At 34.1% G+C, this 16,940-nt stretch overlaps 1 protein-coding gene across 5 annotated transcripts in view; it reads right to left on the bottom strand.

The window, feature by feature from the left end:
* STXBP5 (syntaxin binding protein 5) overlaps window positions 1–16,940 on the bottom strand; it is a 165,990-nt gene that overhangs the window by 115,997 nt on the left and 33,053 nt on the right. For all 5 annotated transcript variants that reach the window (XR_016395246.1, XM_022558713.2, XM_022558722.2 and 2 more), the window contains exon 5: window positions 1,112–1,246. Coding sequence is in view for 4 of the 5 variants with exons in the window: in XM_022558713.2 (XP_022414421.1) it covers window positions 1,112–1,246 (135 nt within the window). In the remaining variant the exon portion in view is untranslated. The remainder of the gene's footprint in view (window positions 1–1,111; window positions 1,247–16,940) is intronic.

Here is a 16,940-nt window from a genome sequence, read left to right as displayed (position 1 = left end):
GCTTTTAAAAAATCAACAAAATAATGCCACCAATATTTGCTCAGAGAAAAAAGAAGTCATACAGATAAGAATGTAGCTGAACTGATGTCTATAGAGTAGAAATAAGCAGAAATAACCCATTCATAAACTCTAAGAGTTGAGAGACCAGTCCACTTCATTGAGAGCCACTTGTGAAACCACACAGACACCTGCACCAGGCCTCCCCGCTATATGTTGTGATCAACTCAAAGAACAGACCTAGAAAACCTTGTTCCAAGGGACTGAGAAATAACAATGTTCCTGATAAAGGAAGGAAAACCAAACTTAATACACCATTACAGCTGCAACAACACATTACTTAGGAGATATGCCACAAATTTATCCTTATGTCAAATTCTGTGGAATGCAACAATATGGAACTATTTGTTTAAAAACAAGAAGAAATGGTGAAAATAAACCTTGCCGATATCCTTAAATTCTGATTTTTATATCTAAATAATATAAGAAAAAAATTAGAGAAAGAGATAAGATTCTAAGACAGTGAAAAGTTAGCACTAAAGATCCTTAGGGCCCTATAGCACAACACAGTTTTTGTTGTCATTACTGTTAAATAAAACCAATCATTACCATATCAAAACTAAGGAAAATTAACTGTCAAATTAATTCTGCAATGTTACACTATAAACATTTACATTATATTTGGTAATTACTAAAACATAGCAAGTAGTGGTTTAGATCAGTGTTTTCTAAACATTGGTGGCAACTTGTTAGTGGGTCATGAAATCAATTTAGTGGGGCATGACCAAGCATTTGAAAGAAAAATAATTAGATGATAAATGAACAGAAAAAAATCTGGAATGTTTTTCACCTAATAAGAATAATGGTTTTATTAAACTTGTGCTATAGCTTATATATATGTGAACATATTTATATATAATACATATATGTATCTATACAGATATATGTAAAGCATTTAAATTTTCAAACTGCCAATGGGGCAATACTTGCAAAAGGCTGATAAATCTGTATTTAATATTAAAAATTTAATTCTATATTTACTAATTACCTATTACATAATATTATCATATATGGTACTGATAGTTTCAGATATGGAATATTTGCTCAAACTCACAGTTCAATGGCTTTATTCCACATAATGACGTAGCCTGAGAGTGTGAAGGACTCCACATTGACAATATGTATATTACCTCGTTCAGTGCCCACATAGAGCCACTTACTCTGGAAAGGCAGATGGCAAAACGTAACCCTGCAAGAGAAAATATATCCAAAAAGGAAATCAGAAAAATATCTGGTAAACTTTATTAACTGTATGAGAGGGTTAATAATGACATATACAATTTAGGAAAAGCAAAACAAGATACAACCATCAGATTAATCAACTCACTGTAGTTAATATTCAATTATGCTAATTCAACTTTAATGTCAAATATAAGTCCTTACAGTAAATAGACAGCATAACCTGATAGAAAGGAGATGAGTTTTGACATTAGTATGTGTTTCAAATCTGGCTATGTCATCCACTGTGTTACTTCAGACGTATGACAAATGTAACTTTTAAAGCCACAAAGTGAGTCTAACACATCACCCCTAGGTACTACCTTATTTCTCAGAAGTTATTAACCACACGAATCCATCTCGGTACCTGTGCTGACTACTCCCTCTACGCAAAATGCTCCTCCTCCTCATGTTCTTCTCCTGTTCAAGATTTAGTTAAAATGCCACCTTCACTCAAATTGATACCTCAACACTTTTGTATCTCTATCAGGCTTGCCTTGTAAGAGAGTCTACCTTCCTCACTAACTTGTAAGCCTTTGGAAGGGCTAAGATCCTCTGTACTTAGGCTTAGACACTGATATTGGAATATACTCAAAACTATCTCCTTCTAAGTCCTGATGATATAAAAGTCCTTCATTGACACATTATAATAATTTACATGCATGTATTAAACTTTATAATCATTCCAACAATATCTAACATTTTCTATATAAGCTCAGTTGATAACAAGGTTAAGAATGGAAAATACCTTGTCCTTTTTGTAGAACTTATTTTTAGGAAAAACAAATAAAGATAGTATGTTATGAAACCATATAATGCTCATTTTTTTCAGACTACCTATTGTGTCTCTCAAAATATACTATTTAAAATTTTAATGGAATAGCCCTTTCAATAATACACAATGATGATAATCACTGCTGAACCCTCAAACTGACAGCAGTCATTAGGCAAGATACAGTATACAGAGCATTTGCTATTCCCATTAACATAATTTCATTACAGAGAATCTTCAAGATGAAAACACTTCAAATAAACACATGCAACTCATGGTCTCACTAATTCCTAGAGTTAATGTTCATTTAGATAATTACTTAAGGTTCATCATCTATATTTTTTGTCGAGTGTTTTATATGATAGCATGTCATCTTTCCAAAGGGTTTATGTAAATTTAACAAAGCAAAGAAATGACTACTGAATCAAAAAAACATCTTATAGTACCTTATTACTTCACAAGGCAGTAAGTCCACAGTACCTTTATGAAAACTTTAGGGCCATATAGGTTTCAGAATTCAGAATTTTCCACATTTTACCAAGGTACATAATAAGTATTTATATATTACCTAATATGGTGGTAGCACCTTGTAAACACACTGATTATTTCTGAGGTATAATTTTTGACAGTTTCTTTTACTTGAGATATAATTGTCCTATAACTTTAGTTTCAGTCGTACAACATAATTCAATATATGTATGTATTACGTAATGATCACCACAGTAAGTCAAGTTAACATCCATAGCCACAGGTATAGTAAGAATTTTCTTCTTCCTGTGACGAGGACATTTAAGATCTACTCTCTTAGCAAAGTTCAAATACATAACACAGTGTTATTACCTATAGTCACTGGAGGTTTCTTAAAAAGTTACACCTACCATATGATCCACCCATCCCATTCCTAGGTATTTACCCAAAAGAAGGAAAGCATATGTCTACACAAGACCTGTACACAAATGTTCATAGCAGCTTTGCAACAGACCCAAACTGGAAATAACCCAAATGTCCTTCACCAGGTAAATGGATGAAAAACTTGTGTTATATACTTAGAATATTATTCAGCAGTAAATAAGGACATGCATACAACATACAACATGCATACATGCAACACCAGTGAATCTCAAAATCCTTAAGATGAGCAAGAGCCAGACAAAAAAGACATATTTTATCATTCCACATACAATTTATATGCAGTAGAAAATGCAAACTAAGCTATTGTAACAGAAAGCAAATCAATGGTTGCCTGGATTGTGAGGGCAGAGGCCAGTAACAGAAGAGGGGAGAGATTACCACAAGGAAACATTTTGGGGTGATGGGTAGGTTCATTATCTTGATTGACAGTTTGGTGACAGTTTCATGAGTGTATGTGTCAAAACTTATCACATGGCTTATTACTTTAAATATGTACAGTTTATTATACGTCAATTATACCTAAATTAAGCTATTTTAAAATGTTTTGTTTTCAGAGATTTGTGGCTTTAGGAATTATGAAAAATAAGGTTGTGACTCTGATTAATACATAGGCACAAGCTCTGGAGTTAAACTGCCTGGATTTAATTTCAGCTCTGTCACTCACTAGCATGTGGCCTTCAGTAAACCATTCAGTCTCTCAGAGCCTCAGTTTCCAAGTGGTAAAGCACATCTACCTTAGTGTTCACCTGAGGATCAAATAAGACAAAGCATGGTAGATGCTTAAAATGGGGCCTGACACAGGTAAGTGCTCAATAAATGTTAGCTAATTATTATAAGAAACTAAGTGATACTCTACCAATTAGAAGTTATAGGGCAAATTTTAATGACATGAAGAAAATAAGGTACAATAATAGCATGCCAGATACAAAATGAACAATGCAATAAATATCATACAAACAACTATTTCTGGTACTTCCCTGCTCAGGGAACTAGCTCCCACACGCGTGCTGCAACTAAGAGTTCGAATGCCACAACTAAGGAGCTGGCGAGCCGCAACTAACGAGCCTGCCTGCCACAACTAAAACCCAGAGCAACCAAATAAATAAATAAATATTAAAACAAACAAAACCCAAATATTTCATTTGAAATGTGCCTTAAACTAAAACATGAATAGAGCTCAAATATTCTGAAAATTCAAAAATAATTTCAAAATAAATAAGTCAAAATAATGACAGTTTGATTTTAAAAAATCAGAAATATCCAACTTCCTGATCTGTTCTGCTATTTTGCAATTTCCCATTATTCTTCAAAAAACAGTAGTTACTGGCTTAATACAATTACATGATCCATCTTTGATTTTAATACTAACAAAATTATTTAAATAATGTGTTTACAAAGTTTGAACTTATCTCCTTAAGGGCAGACATTTTGGATATATCATACAATATTTTCTGTTCCTAGCACAGCAATACCATACTGCAGCTGCTTCTCAAATATTTAAAGAAATGAAGAATAAATTTTTTACCGTTCAGAAAATTTTCTAGAACTTTTCCCTAGGCTCACTTTTTCAATATAAGCTGCCATAGTAAGATTTTTTTCCCCAGTCAACTATAAAACCAACTTACATTGCTGGGAAATTTTAAGCAACTTTATGTTTTAATCTTTATCCTATTTGATATTTAACATATTAAGCAGGAACTTAAACTGTTTACTTACTGATCTGACACGAAGACTTTAATACTGTCCCTAGAATGAGTCTTGTACACTTTAAAAAAAAAATACGAATCATAGGAGTGTATTTGTACAATGCACCACCAAATTTAAAAATTACACCAGGGAAGCCCTTAACTAGCAAATTTTAATGGGTAATGAACAGGTTGGATTAGGAATAGTGAGAAAAATAAAATTCCATGCTGCAATCAAATAAAATAATACCATGCCAGTGATTTAGGGAAAGGCCAATAAGAAAATGTGGTCCCCCAAAACATATTACTAAAAAAAGCAAGTCAATCAACATGCCCTACCAAGAACTGCAAGATTCTAAATTTGGGGCAATTTAATCAGTCAGTTACCAAAACATAAAACTGGTGGTTAACACAAACTAGACTTTACTTATTATAATTAAGAGTGTCTTTTCAATCTGTTATATAAACATGACCTTATTTCCTTGTTTACAAAATCTTAGCCTCCTCTGTTGAAAATTGAGAATATATAACTAAGTAAGCTTTTATGTAATAATTAAATTGATGAAACTATTATATTAATTGATTATTTAAAGGAATAACGTATATTAGCAGACTTAAAACTATATACACATATTAAAAACTATATACATATATTATGTACATGTCTGATACGTACACATATGCATATAGAGAGATTTGTTGTTATTTAATGAATCTAAGAAAGTGATGCATGATAGAAATCTAGTATTTTTCAGTAAAAGTAGTCATGAAACAGGGCTTCCCTGGTGGCGCAGTGGTTGAGAGTCTGCCAGCCGATGCAGGGGACACGGGTTCGTGCCCCGGTCCGGGAAGATCCCACATGCCGCGGAGCGGCTGGGCCTGTGAGCCATGGCCGCTGAGCCTGCGCATCCGTAGGCTGTGCTCCGCAACGGGAGAGGCCACAACAGTGAGAGGCCCGCGAACCGGCGGGGCGGGGCGGGAAGGGGGAAGACCGCAGGAAAACTTTTTAGGAATGCAAGTGCATGTATCATGAATCTAAAACATTACCTTAGATTAAAAACAAATTCATGGACTTCCCTGGTGGCGCAGTGGTTAAGAATCCGCCTGCCAATGCAGGGGACACGGGTTCGATCCACGGTCCGGGGAGACCCCACATGCCGCGGAGCGACTAAGCCCGTGAGCCACAACTACTGAAGCCCGCGTGCCTAGAGCCCGTGCCCCGCAACAAGAGAAGCCGCTGCAATGAGAAGCCTGCGCACCGCAATGAAGAGTAGCCCCCGCTCACTACAACTAGAGAAAGCCCGCGTGCAGCAACGAAGACCCAACGCAGCCAAAAATAAATACATAAATAAATAAATTAAAAAACAAAAACAAAAAACCCCCAAATTCATGACTATTGTTTTTCACGCACTTTTATTATAAAGATTAATTTTTATTTTAATGTGATAAAGATCATAATGACAGTGACTTCAGTTTTTACTGATACCAGGAGACCAAGTTAATTTAAGCTTATGTGCTGACATTATTAAGGCAAAAGGTTATACCAAAAATAATTTATAATACATATAGTTGAGATCACATGGAAAACATTAAAACTCCGTGGACACTAATAAGGTTATATATTATAAGAATGGCATATTAAATTGAGACTGATAAGGTACTTTAAAATGGACAAGCCAAAAAGAGGGGGTGACTGAAACCAATAATAACAGAAATACACAGATGATAAAGTTGCATTCCCTCAGTGTGTCACTAAATGGAGCTGCATTCTGAATCCCTATACTGGACTTAGACACAGATATACTTATCCTACTCAAAGCGTTACTGGGGACACAGTAATTTTTATACTTGCTTGAAGGACTTTAAAAAAATGTATAACATGCTAAGTTTTAGGGAGTGATACGTATCCCATTCACTATCCTTAGCAGCAGTTGTTCAAACACTATGCAGTCAACAAGCTCCACATTAGGAAGATTTACTATTACCAATTTTCTTTAGCAAAAGAACATGCACAGCCTCCTATGTTGAAATTAATCATCCATAAGCAAGGGCATAATACACAGATGATTACAACTTTACAGTTTAATCCACAGAAAGAAATATGAACCAATAAGCTCTTCTACGTGCCTATACCACCATTTGATCAGCCCGACATGACAGGAAATATGTCATCATTTTTATAGTCTCAGCAAAATCACACTATCTTGCACCTAATAAGTACTCAATAAATATTTGTTAAATGGACAAATGAACTATAAAAATTTGTGAGGATTTATTACATTAATTAACAATCAGATATTGCTTTTTTAAAAAACATCTTTATTGGAGTATAATTGCTTTACAATGTTGTGTTAGTTTCTGCTGTACAAAAAAGTGAATCAGCTATATGTATACATATATCTCCATAACCCATCCCAGCTTGCATCTCCATCCCACCATCCCTATCCAGAGTTATCTTTCAAAGCCAAGAGAGGTCACACACACCATTATCTTACTTGAAACTCTAATGGCTTCCTACCTTCTACCATAATGCTTCTGAAGCAATATTTAGTGACACATTGTGGTACAAATGTCTGAGTGAGGGGGTTATAGATGTAAAGTGTGCTGGATTTGGTCAACTGATATTCAGCAGCCTCTCCCATATCCTCCTACATGCCTTCTTGTACTGCAGATGCTAGAAAGCTAAAACCTACATTTACCAGACATTCCTACAACTGGAATTCTAGATGAAATTAAGTTTCTACTAACTGAATGTGCTTAAGACTTATAAGCAGAAGTGAGGCAGAGACCATCTTCCTGCTGTTTCCCCTGACAAGAATGTTCATGAAAACCTGAGAGGTAAGAGGCACTAAGACATAGCAGTGGGGACCAGATACAGCATTCCCAGATCTACTCCTTAGATGCACATGGTGAGACGCAGTTGTATGGCAGGAATATTAAGTTCTAAAACTCAATAGTTCTAGCACACTTCCAAACATTTTATAAACAGCTATATCCTTGAATTAAATTCCTTTATGCTAAAAATATCTACAGTGCTTTCTGTTCCCGTGTTGAACCCTGACTAATACAGCAAAGAGATATACCATATCTGCTACTTATCTATGACAGTTTATAGGAACCAAAAAAATACCCACTTATAATGTATCTTGTTCAGACAACATTATTCATTTAATGATTTAAAGTTGGAAAAAGGTTAAGAATAACTTTCTTATAATCGCATAAAACGCTTTTCAAGAAGTAGACCTTGTCCTTGTTTCCAAAATTATCCTATCATTGTTAGACACCTAACAATGTCTAAAAAGATACAGTTCCCAAAACACGTGAGGCTGTTTTATGACTTAGCACATCTGAACATAATGGAAATTCCCTTTCCTATTCGTCAGTGTAGGAAATTACTACTAACTCTATAAATCTGTTCATATGGGCTCCTTTGTAATGCTTTATCTAAAATTCCCCAAACATGGTGATATGTCCTTTTTCTGGTTAATCTTCAAAATTTCATAAGGAAATTTCACTACATTTATATTATATCACGTTTTCCACTGCATTGTAATTCGTCATTTCATCTACCTTAGACAATTATAACTTCCATATCTTTCTGGAATTGATGACAGTATTTGCATGAACCAGAATCCTAATCAATGTTTATCAAGTGAACTAATGCAAAAGAAAATAAAAAAGCAAATATTAGATACTTTTCTTAAATTAATTGTACCTTACACTGTTATTAGATGAAAATTTAAGTTTGCATCAATGAACATGGAAATATATTAAAACAGCAGTCAGCTGAAAGCAATTTATAAATCTGTTCAAAGGATTTCCTTTTTATTTGTAGTCCCACATATCTCTTCTGATAAACTGTCACAGCTACTTTAGAAAAATCTTCATCACATCTATAACACAGCAGTACAATGTAATAAATATTTCAAAAAATAAGCTTCAGAGATTTTCGAAGGTCATTTTCCATTTGTATTGATTTACTATATGCTTTATCAATTACATCTCAATTTTTACAAAACATTTAAGAACTTTTGGAAATATGCCAAATAAATCATGGTATTAACCTTCCTTGTGAAATGAGACCTTACTGTAACATCATCAATGGCTATCAAAAAAACTTGAGTATCAGTAAGTAAAACAGTAAATATCAAATAGGAAAACAGTATATGTCAACTACAGAAATAATAAATAACATCTGAAAAAAAACCCAAACAAACTGTTCCGTGTTGTATGGGGGGTTTCTTTAAGTTCTGTTTTCAGTGATATTATCTTGAGGAATGAAGATGAGAGTGTTTTTATATAACAAATGCTATGATAAACAAAAGCAATCTGGTACTCACCAGCAACTGTTAGCTATACTTTTTTTCCATTTCTATTAGATTGCTCTTTACTGTTTGGATAGGTATACTCTATATATCTTCCAGTCTATGGCTTGATTATTAAAGAAGTTTCTCTCTCTCTGTGTATATATATACACACACACATAAATATTACCCTATCTGTACATTTATGCAAACTTACTATCTCAGTCATTTTTTATTAGTTTTTATTATGTTTGTCTCCTTTAAAATTTACTCTTTCCATAAGTCATATTAACAGCCTGGAACAACATATTCTTCCATATTTTTTCTCCGTGTTCATTAAATACACATAAGACAACATAAATTTGGGGTGGGGAGGGAGTCATTGTTTTTAAAAAGAGTACTGTACAAATTATTCTGAATCTTGTGTCCTTATGCATCAGCACCTGGTGGATGGGGTTTGTCTTTTAACTTTATGGTAAGTGTGCTTGTTGTACAGAACTTTTAATCCTTTCCTTTTTAGCTTGTGAGTTTTTTTGTATGCTATTTAAGCACACCTGGCTCAGGTCTTACAGATATTCCCTGTGTCACTTTCTTACAAGTTTTAATTTTTCTGTGTTCATTTCGCATTTAAGTCTTTAACTGGCTTGCAATTTACTTTACTTATGAGGTAGGGACCACTTTTCCTTATTTAGATAAGAGTTGTCACAGCATCTTTTGTTTATTGAATCCTTTTTGTTTGTAATGCCACCTCTGTCATATATCAAGTGTGGGTGATCTCGCTCTATTCATATACGTGTTTCTGGAGTCCATTTACTGTGTTTTCATTCATTTCTCTTTCTCTTGTAATCACTGTACCATTTTAATTTCTATACCTTTAAAATAATTTTTGATATTTAATAAAATAAGCCCCATCGTCTTTCTTTTTCAAAACTGTCCTGGTTGCTCTGAGCCTTTCTTTTTTCCAAATGAATTTTAGATCAGCGTATTTCCAAATGAATTTTAGATCAGCTTATTAAGTCCAATGAACAATGGTGTTAAATTTTAGATTGAAATACTATGGAATTTATAGATTTGGAGAGGAGTGACATTTTAAAACTTGAGTATTCCTTCCTCTGAAGCTCTCCATTTGTTTAAATCTTCTTTTATTCCTTCAATAAAGTTTTAGTACTTTCTCCACACAGATCGTATATATTTTTGCTAGTGTTATTTCTAGGAACACTGTAACCTTTGTTGCACGATCTGTGCTTTTTTTCCCTTTTCCTTCCATTTACTTTCAAACTTTGTGTAATTATGCTTTATGTATATCTTTTATAAACAGTTTAATAGATGTATTTTGTTGTTTTTTAATCCAATCTCAAAATCTCAGTAGATGATTTTAGTATATTTACAATGATTTTCATTACTGATATAGTTGAACTAAGTTTTTAACCTTATTTAAACATCCTTTTTCTTTCTATCATTTTATCTCTTTTCCTGACCCTTATTTATTTTCTTCATTTCCTTCTCTAATGGTTTTAATATTATATATTTTCTATCTTAGCAGTTACTCTTACACTTCTAAGACACATCTAACTTTACAGCTTCCTAACAAAGTCTGAAAGAATGAGTATTGCGGGGGGCTTAGTGTCAGATAAATGTTACAGTTTTTGAGTTCTTTCATAGCTGACAATGTTAGAATATAGCTCAAAAAGGTATTTCTAATTTTATTGGTTATGTCAGAAGTTAGACCTTTCAACCTAAAGATATTTTAGCTCCACAAAACTTTCTTCACTTATGCCTCTGATCACTACTTCTTTCCCCATTGTTCTGTTTTCTCCTGTCTTCTCCACCCAAAAGATCCCTGCAATTCTTGGGCTGAAATCTCCATCTTCTGCCTTTATCTTATCACTGTCTCTATCATATTCACCCCACTGCTCTAAAGTATTTTTATTTTTAAGCAAATTACAATAAATAAATTTTAACTTTAAGTTAGACTAAAGAGAAGGATAGATAAAAATCAACAAATTAGGTATCAATAAGAGGTAAGAATAAAATTAATAAATCCACAAACTACTTCATTTGGAAGACAGTGAAACAGAACAACTTCTGATAAATCATATTAGAACTATGTTAATACAAAGTGAGAAAGGGAATATAGAAAATACAAAAGTAAATTTAAGTACACAAGAATACAGTGGGATACAAGCCTCTCATCTTAATGAAATTCATCATACTCTGAATCATGAAATTTATTCAAGAGGAAAACAAAAAGGATCAATAACCATAAATGAAACTGAATATATTTAAAGTATGTACAAAAAAATTTCTAGCCCTAAAAAGTTTAAGTATACTCTGAAAATATTCAGAAAATAGATAATTCCTCTATTAATTTCTCTGACCTAGAACAGGAAGGAAGGCAGAAAGGTTACTCAACTCTTTAATATGAGGGAAGGATGCCCTGATACCAAAATTGGAATATAACGTTTTCCTGTTATTGTCAATCTCACGAACAGAAGTAAAAACCCTGAAGAATATATTAACAATCATATTTAACAATATAAAATAATTTTCAACTTTATTCAAAAAATTTCACAGGCATACAAGAATGCTTAGTGTTAGGAAATCTATTAATGTCATAGATTACATCAATATGGAAAAGGGAAGTGAAAAATCACATGATAATCTAAAAAGATGTTATAAAGGCATTCAATTAAAATTTAACTTCCATAATTGACCACCAACTCATAGGGGGAAAAATTCTATCTTAAATCTACATCCTATATTATGCTTAACAGTAAAACCCTAGAAGCAGTATTATTAAAATTATTACAAAGAAAAAGATACTTGCTATCAACAATATCATTGAACACTGTTCTGGAAATTCTTGCTAATACGGTAAGGCAGGAAAATGAAAAATAAGATTTTCACTTTCATTTTGAAAATCCCTGCCAAATTATTACAGACGGAAGTCTGCTGTACCTCACGGGCATGCTGGTTTAGGAAAAAGAAATACACTGCTCAAAGCTCTATTCTCCCACCTCACTCTTTTTACAAAAAAAGAAAAAATTTAAAAGCTCTGCTATGAGCCAAAGACCAAACAGCACTCCAAGGGTAATCAAACAACCTAGCCAGTTTTGGATTAGTGAGAGGAATAAAGATTATATATAAAGTTAGTTGGAGCAAATACTCTTGTTGTTTTTTCTGTTTGAAGACTCTCCTTCTTAGAACCTATCTCCCAGGTAATTAACACCGTCTGTGGAGGATCATGCCTTCTAGAAAAAAGAGATTCCCCTCTGTTTCTGCAACGGCAATGTGGTACCAATCAAACATTTTTTATTGAGCATTTACTAGATGTCAGGCATTGAGACTGCTGCTGAGAATAAAATAAGGAAAATACTTACCATTTATTTTCTAATCGAGAAGATAATCAAGAAACCAAGGCAATAAGAGTAAGAATGGTATGTGCTGTTTTAGGGAAAGAACACCATACTATGGGGTAATACAAAACCTAGTCTTGGGAACTTACAGAAAAACCTGTAAAGGAAATGACAAGACTTCAAAGATGAACAGGCATTAGCCAGCCATGGAAAGAGAATCCTAAGTGTCTTCTGAGCAGGGAGATCAGCTCATACAAATAAGCAGGAGAGAGGATAGTTCATTAAAAAACTGAAAAGCCAGGGTGGCTGGACTATAATCATAAAGAGAGGGAGAAATATAGTGAAATAAAATTATGGTGACTAAAAAGAAGAGTCACAGATCTTGCAAGATCTTTTAGGGAATGCTAAATATTTAAGTTTCAACTTCATTTTGAAGGCAGTGAAAAGTACAGTGGACATTGGTTGTTTATCTACCTACCATGCACTCTTCAGTCCACTTCCCCTAATATTAGTTAGATGTTCATTAGAGTGCCTGTATCTTACCCAAGTTACCTGTATATTCATACTTTGGGAGACACTTAAACCATACTGAATTCCAGAGAGAAGCCAAACCAGGCAGGGCAATTCCATGTACTTGCTGCCATTTTAAGTCAGATAATCCAAGTCTAAAGCCAATTAGATACATTCCCTCTATGAAGGTCAACTGATTTGAGATCTCAATTACATCTGCAAAATCCCTCCACAGCAGTACCTTGATTAGAATTGAATACTTAGGAGAAGATGTGTGTTTACCAGGGGGGTAGGACTCTTGGGGATCATCTTAGAATTCTGCCTCTAATAGTCTTCCCTTTACCCTCCAAAGATTCAATCCCTCCATTCACCCATCTCAATATTCCCAAAGTCTCAACCAATCACAACATTAATTCAAGTCCAAAATCTCAGCTCAAAAATTCCAAATCTCATCATCTAAATTTGTTGCAGATGAGGGTCCTGCGTGTTACCATTCAGTATAGATAGATCTTGGGCAAAATTCCACTCCATCCGTGGACCTATGAAACTGAAGGGACAGATTATCTGCCCCCAACACTCCAAGCATTCAATGGTTGGACAGGCATAGGATAACAATTGTAGAAATTCCTGTTCAAGATGAAAAAAAGTGGAAGGTAAAAAGGACTCCATAACAGTTTTGAAATCCAGGTGGGCAAATGTTGGATCTGTCTCAATTAGCTTCAAGGCCTGGGAATAAGCCTCTGTGGCTCTCAGTTCTGCCCTAATCATCCTTCATGAAAGACAGCAACTGTTTACAGCTGAGTGCCTTTATGGGCCTGATTCCGGATGCAGCCTCCTTTCACATTGTACTCTGTTTCTTTAAGTCCCAGCTGGCAATGTTTCTGCTGTACAACTTTCTCAAGAAACTTGTGGGTCTTGAACACATTTCACTGGGTCTTCTGCATTAGCAAAAGTCACACCCACAAAGTTTTTGGAGATAACACCTTCTCTATCTAGGCTGCTGCTGAGAGGCCTGAGGGATGATACTCAAACTTCCTACAGGCTATCTGGTTGAGAAGATCTGTAGATCTTCTGGAGAAGATCTGTAAGATTCTCAATATCTTAAAAGAGCCCTTTATGTGATTAAATACTTTGACCTTTTGGTCTATAGAAGATTTTTAGTGAAAAGTTGTTCAGCCACACCCTCTTGTTTTTCCCTATGCCACACTTTCAGAAGCAATCTCCCTTTTGCCATATAGATCAGGGTAAGAATTTCCCAAATCATCAAGTCCTGGTTCATTTAATGATTCTTCCATCAATTTATTTCTCTCCTCTTGCATTTTACTATAAAGCAGCAAGAAAAAGTCAGATCACACCTCCAAGCCTTTCCTTGGAAATCTCCTCAGCTAAATATACAAGTTAACACTTATACATTGTGCAAGAGACACTTCTTTTAAGCTTCCTGCCACTATATAACAAGGAACTTCCTCCAATTTCCAAAATCATGTTCCTCTCTTCCTTCTGAGCTCTCTCTGGCAGCAGTCTCCAAGTCCAGAGTCCTGCAAACAGCCTGTCAAAACAATTTAGGCCTCTCTATCATGTTTCCTCTGCTCACTGCCCAATTCCAAAGTGATTTCTACATCTGTAGCTATTTGTTACAGGTATCTCCTCCTTCCATATCTTTTTATACCTGAGTACATTATAAAGCCCTTGTGCAACTAGGCCAATCTCTTTGACTGTCTCTAGTTCCCTTGTCAGGATTTCTTAGTTATTAATTTACTCTAGGAAGTTATCCAACATTTCCTGACTTTCACAGTCTCAAGGCCATCAAATCAAAACAGTTTTTTCTCTGAACCCTGAGAATGTTTGTTTCCTTTTTAAATTTTGTCTCAGTATGTGGTTCTCTACACTTAAAATTCCCAAGGTGACTCATCATTTCCATATCAACAAGCAACTCTTTTTTGTGGATGAGAATTAGTCTGGAGTAGTAGACCCCTCTGCCTGCCTTCCTAACAAGCCTGGATATCATTCCATTCCTTTGTTCCAGTCCTGAATTTCCTCTCACCAAATCGTTCTCATTTCTAATGCTTGTATACTTTTCATTAACCTGCTTTCAAAGAAAAATATTTTGCCATTACCACAAAAACTGTAATTCTAGGTGTAGAATCTGTTCCAAGATTATGATTTTTTTCTTGTTAAATACGTGAATGAATTAATTCAAAAGCTTTGGAAGACCTGTGTAGACTTTTTGAGGCCCGATATCTAGCTAAATTCTCTTTTACAGCTATGCCCTGTTCTTGTGCAGACTAAGCAAACTGTAAGCCTCACAAATATGCAAAACACAGTATTTAGGTAGTATCATAATAAGAATATAATGGGACAAATTAAGTTTTTGTTTCTACATTATTTTATCTAAGCTACTAAGAAAATCTGATGCTACGGCAGCAGTCAGTTCCTGAAGTACCTTATAAGCACCAACTCTCCCAACTGCTGTGTTGTTATCTGAATGGATTACTCCTTTTATCAGTTTTTCTTTTTCCCCTTTAGAGGACTTTGGACATTGATGCTCCATTGATAATTATTAAGATGAAATTTGGATTATTAATGGATTATTAATCCATATAATACTGTATTTTCCTAACCATTAGTTTAGAATGCATGCATGATTTTATTCCCTAAACCAATAGATGTATCTATCATCAAATGAAAAAGCTTAAGTCAGAGTAAATAAACTAACTCAGAGTGTTAGAATAAAATAAAACATACCTTTAAAAGAAATGTATTGGTTTCAATATACAGACTCAGCAATTCAGGGGTCTAATATATTTATGGAGAAAAGATTCTATCTTCTGAAATTTCACTTAGGGAATAGTAAGTCCTAAATAGGAAAGCCCAGATATATAGTTTATTCTTATTTAAAAACTGTTATGCAAAAATTTAACATGGATAAGAATATTGGTCATGCTAATTCAAGGTGATGAAGAAAGACTAGCTGACAGTTGCAGTTGCTTTTAAACCCACAACTTCCTCCAATTAAACTTCCTTTAAAGGAAAAAAAAAACATAGAAGCTAAGTGGAACATATTCTGATAAGGCAACTGCCAGATAGAATTTTACGTGTCAAGTTCACAGCTTTTACCAAAACCGACACACAAAGCAGTGAAGTAACGTCTAAATTCATGTAGTTAAACCAAGACTTGAGACTCCAATTTCTATATTTTTTTCTTAAAAACCATAAAAGTGAAATTCTGTCAAAATATCCATATCACATGGTTCATAACAGTGTGAACACTACTGAACTGTGCACTTAAAAATGGTTAAGAGAGTAAACTTTATGTTATGTATATTATAGCACAATTTTTTTAAAACCAGAAAAATATCTACATTATGAAAAAATACAGTTTAAATCATTACAATTTCTATTTATGTGAATTTCTACTAAAATAAGAGAATTTAACTAGTTATTAAAATAAGACAATATTACAATAAAATCTCTGAATTATTTAACACTTGTTCAGAATGTAATAAAACTGGTTTATAAAATTTTCATATTTCTCCTCCCTTTCCTAGTTTCGGAAATAAAAATGCAAATAGCATAAAAATGAAATAGAGTAACTTAACTATTAAGTTAGCCCAAATCCACTGTGGAATGAGGGGAAAACTAACTAGGCTACTGCTTATTGTACTTCAATGTCAACAATAAAAATAAGCTGTGTGGTAGCTATTGCAAGTATTCATAAAGATTCTAGCTCTTTTCCTTCTTGGTTAGATGAGTAAAACTAGGCATGGCCATGGGACTTGCTCTGGGCCAAGAAATGAGAGTGGAAGAGATAGTATCACTTCCAGGCAGAAGCTTTAAGAGCCAAAACATGCTTCACCATATTCTTTTTCTGTCTGCTTCAGTGACTGGTAATATTGTAAAGACTGGCTGTTCCTCAGCCAGGATTCTGGAATAAAACTGATAATGAAAAGGAAGAGAGTTCCAGCAAATCCACAAAGAACATACAGCATAAGTAAAAATAAACTGTTGCTCTTTTAAGTCTTTCAGATTTTGAGTATTCTGTTACCACAGCATAACACCAGACTATCCTGATACAGATATAAAAACTGCATGCAAGGCAGCTGTGTAAAGAAAAGAATGGATTTCT

The sequence above is a fragment of the Delphinapterus leucas genome, chromosome 12 (assembly GCF_059928025.1).
Source record: "Delphinapterus leucas isolate spDelLeu-1000000601 "Yukka" chromosome 12, BTC_Dleu_Yukka2, whole genome shotgun sequence".
Taxonomy (NCBI): Eukaryota; Metazoa; Chordata; class Mammalia; order Artiodactyla; family Monodontidae; genus Delphinapterus; species Delphinapterus leucas.
This window is presented reverse-complemented; position numbering and strand designations above follow the sequence as displayed.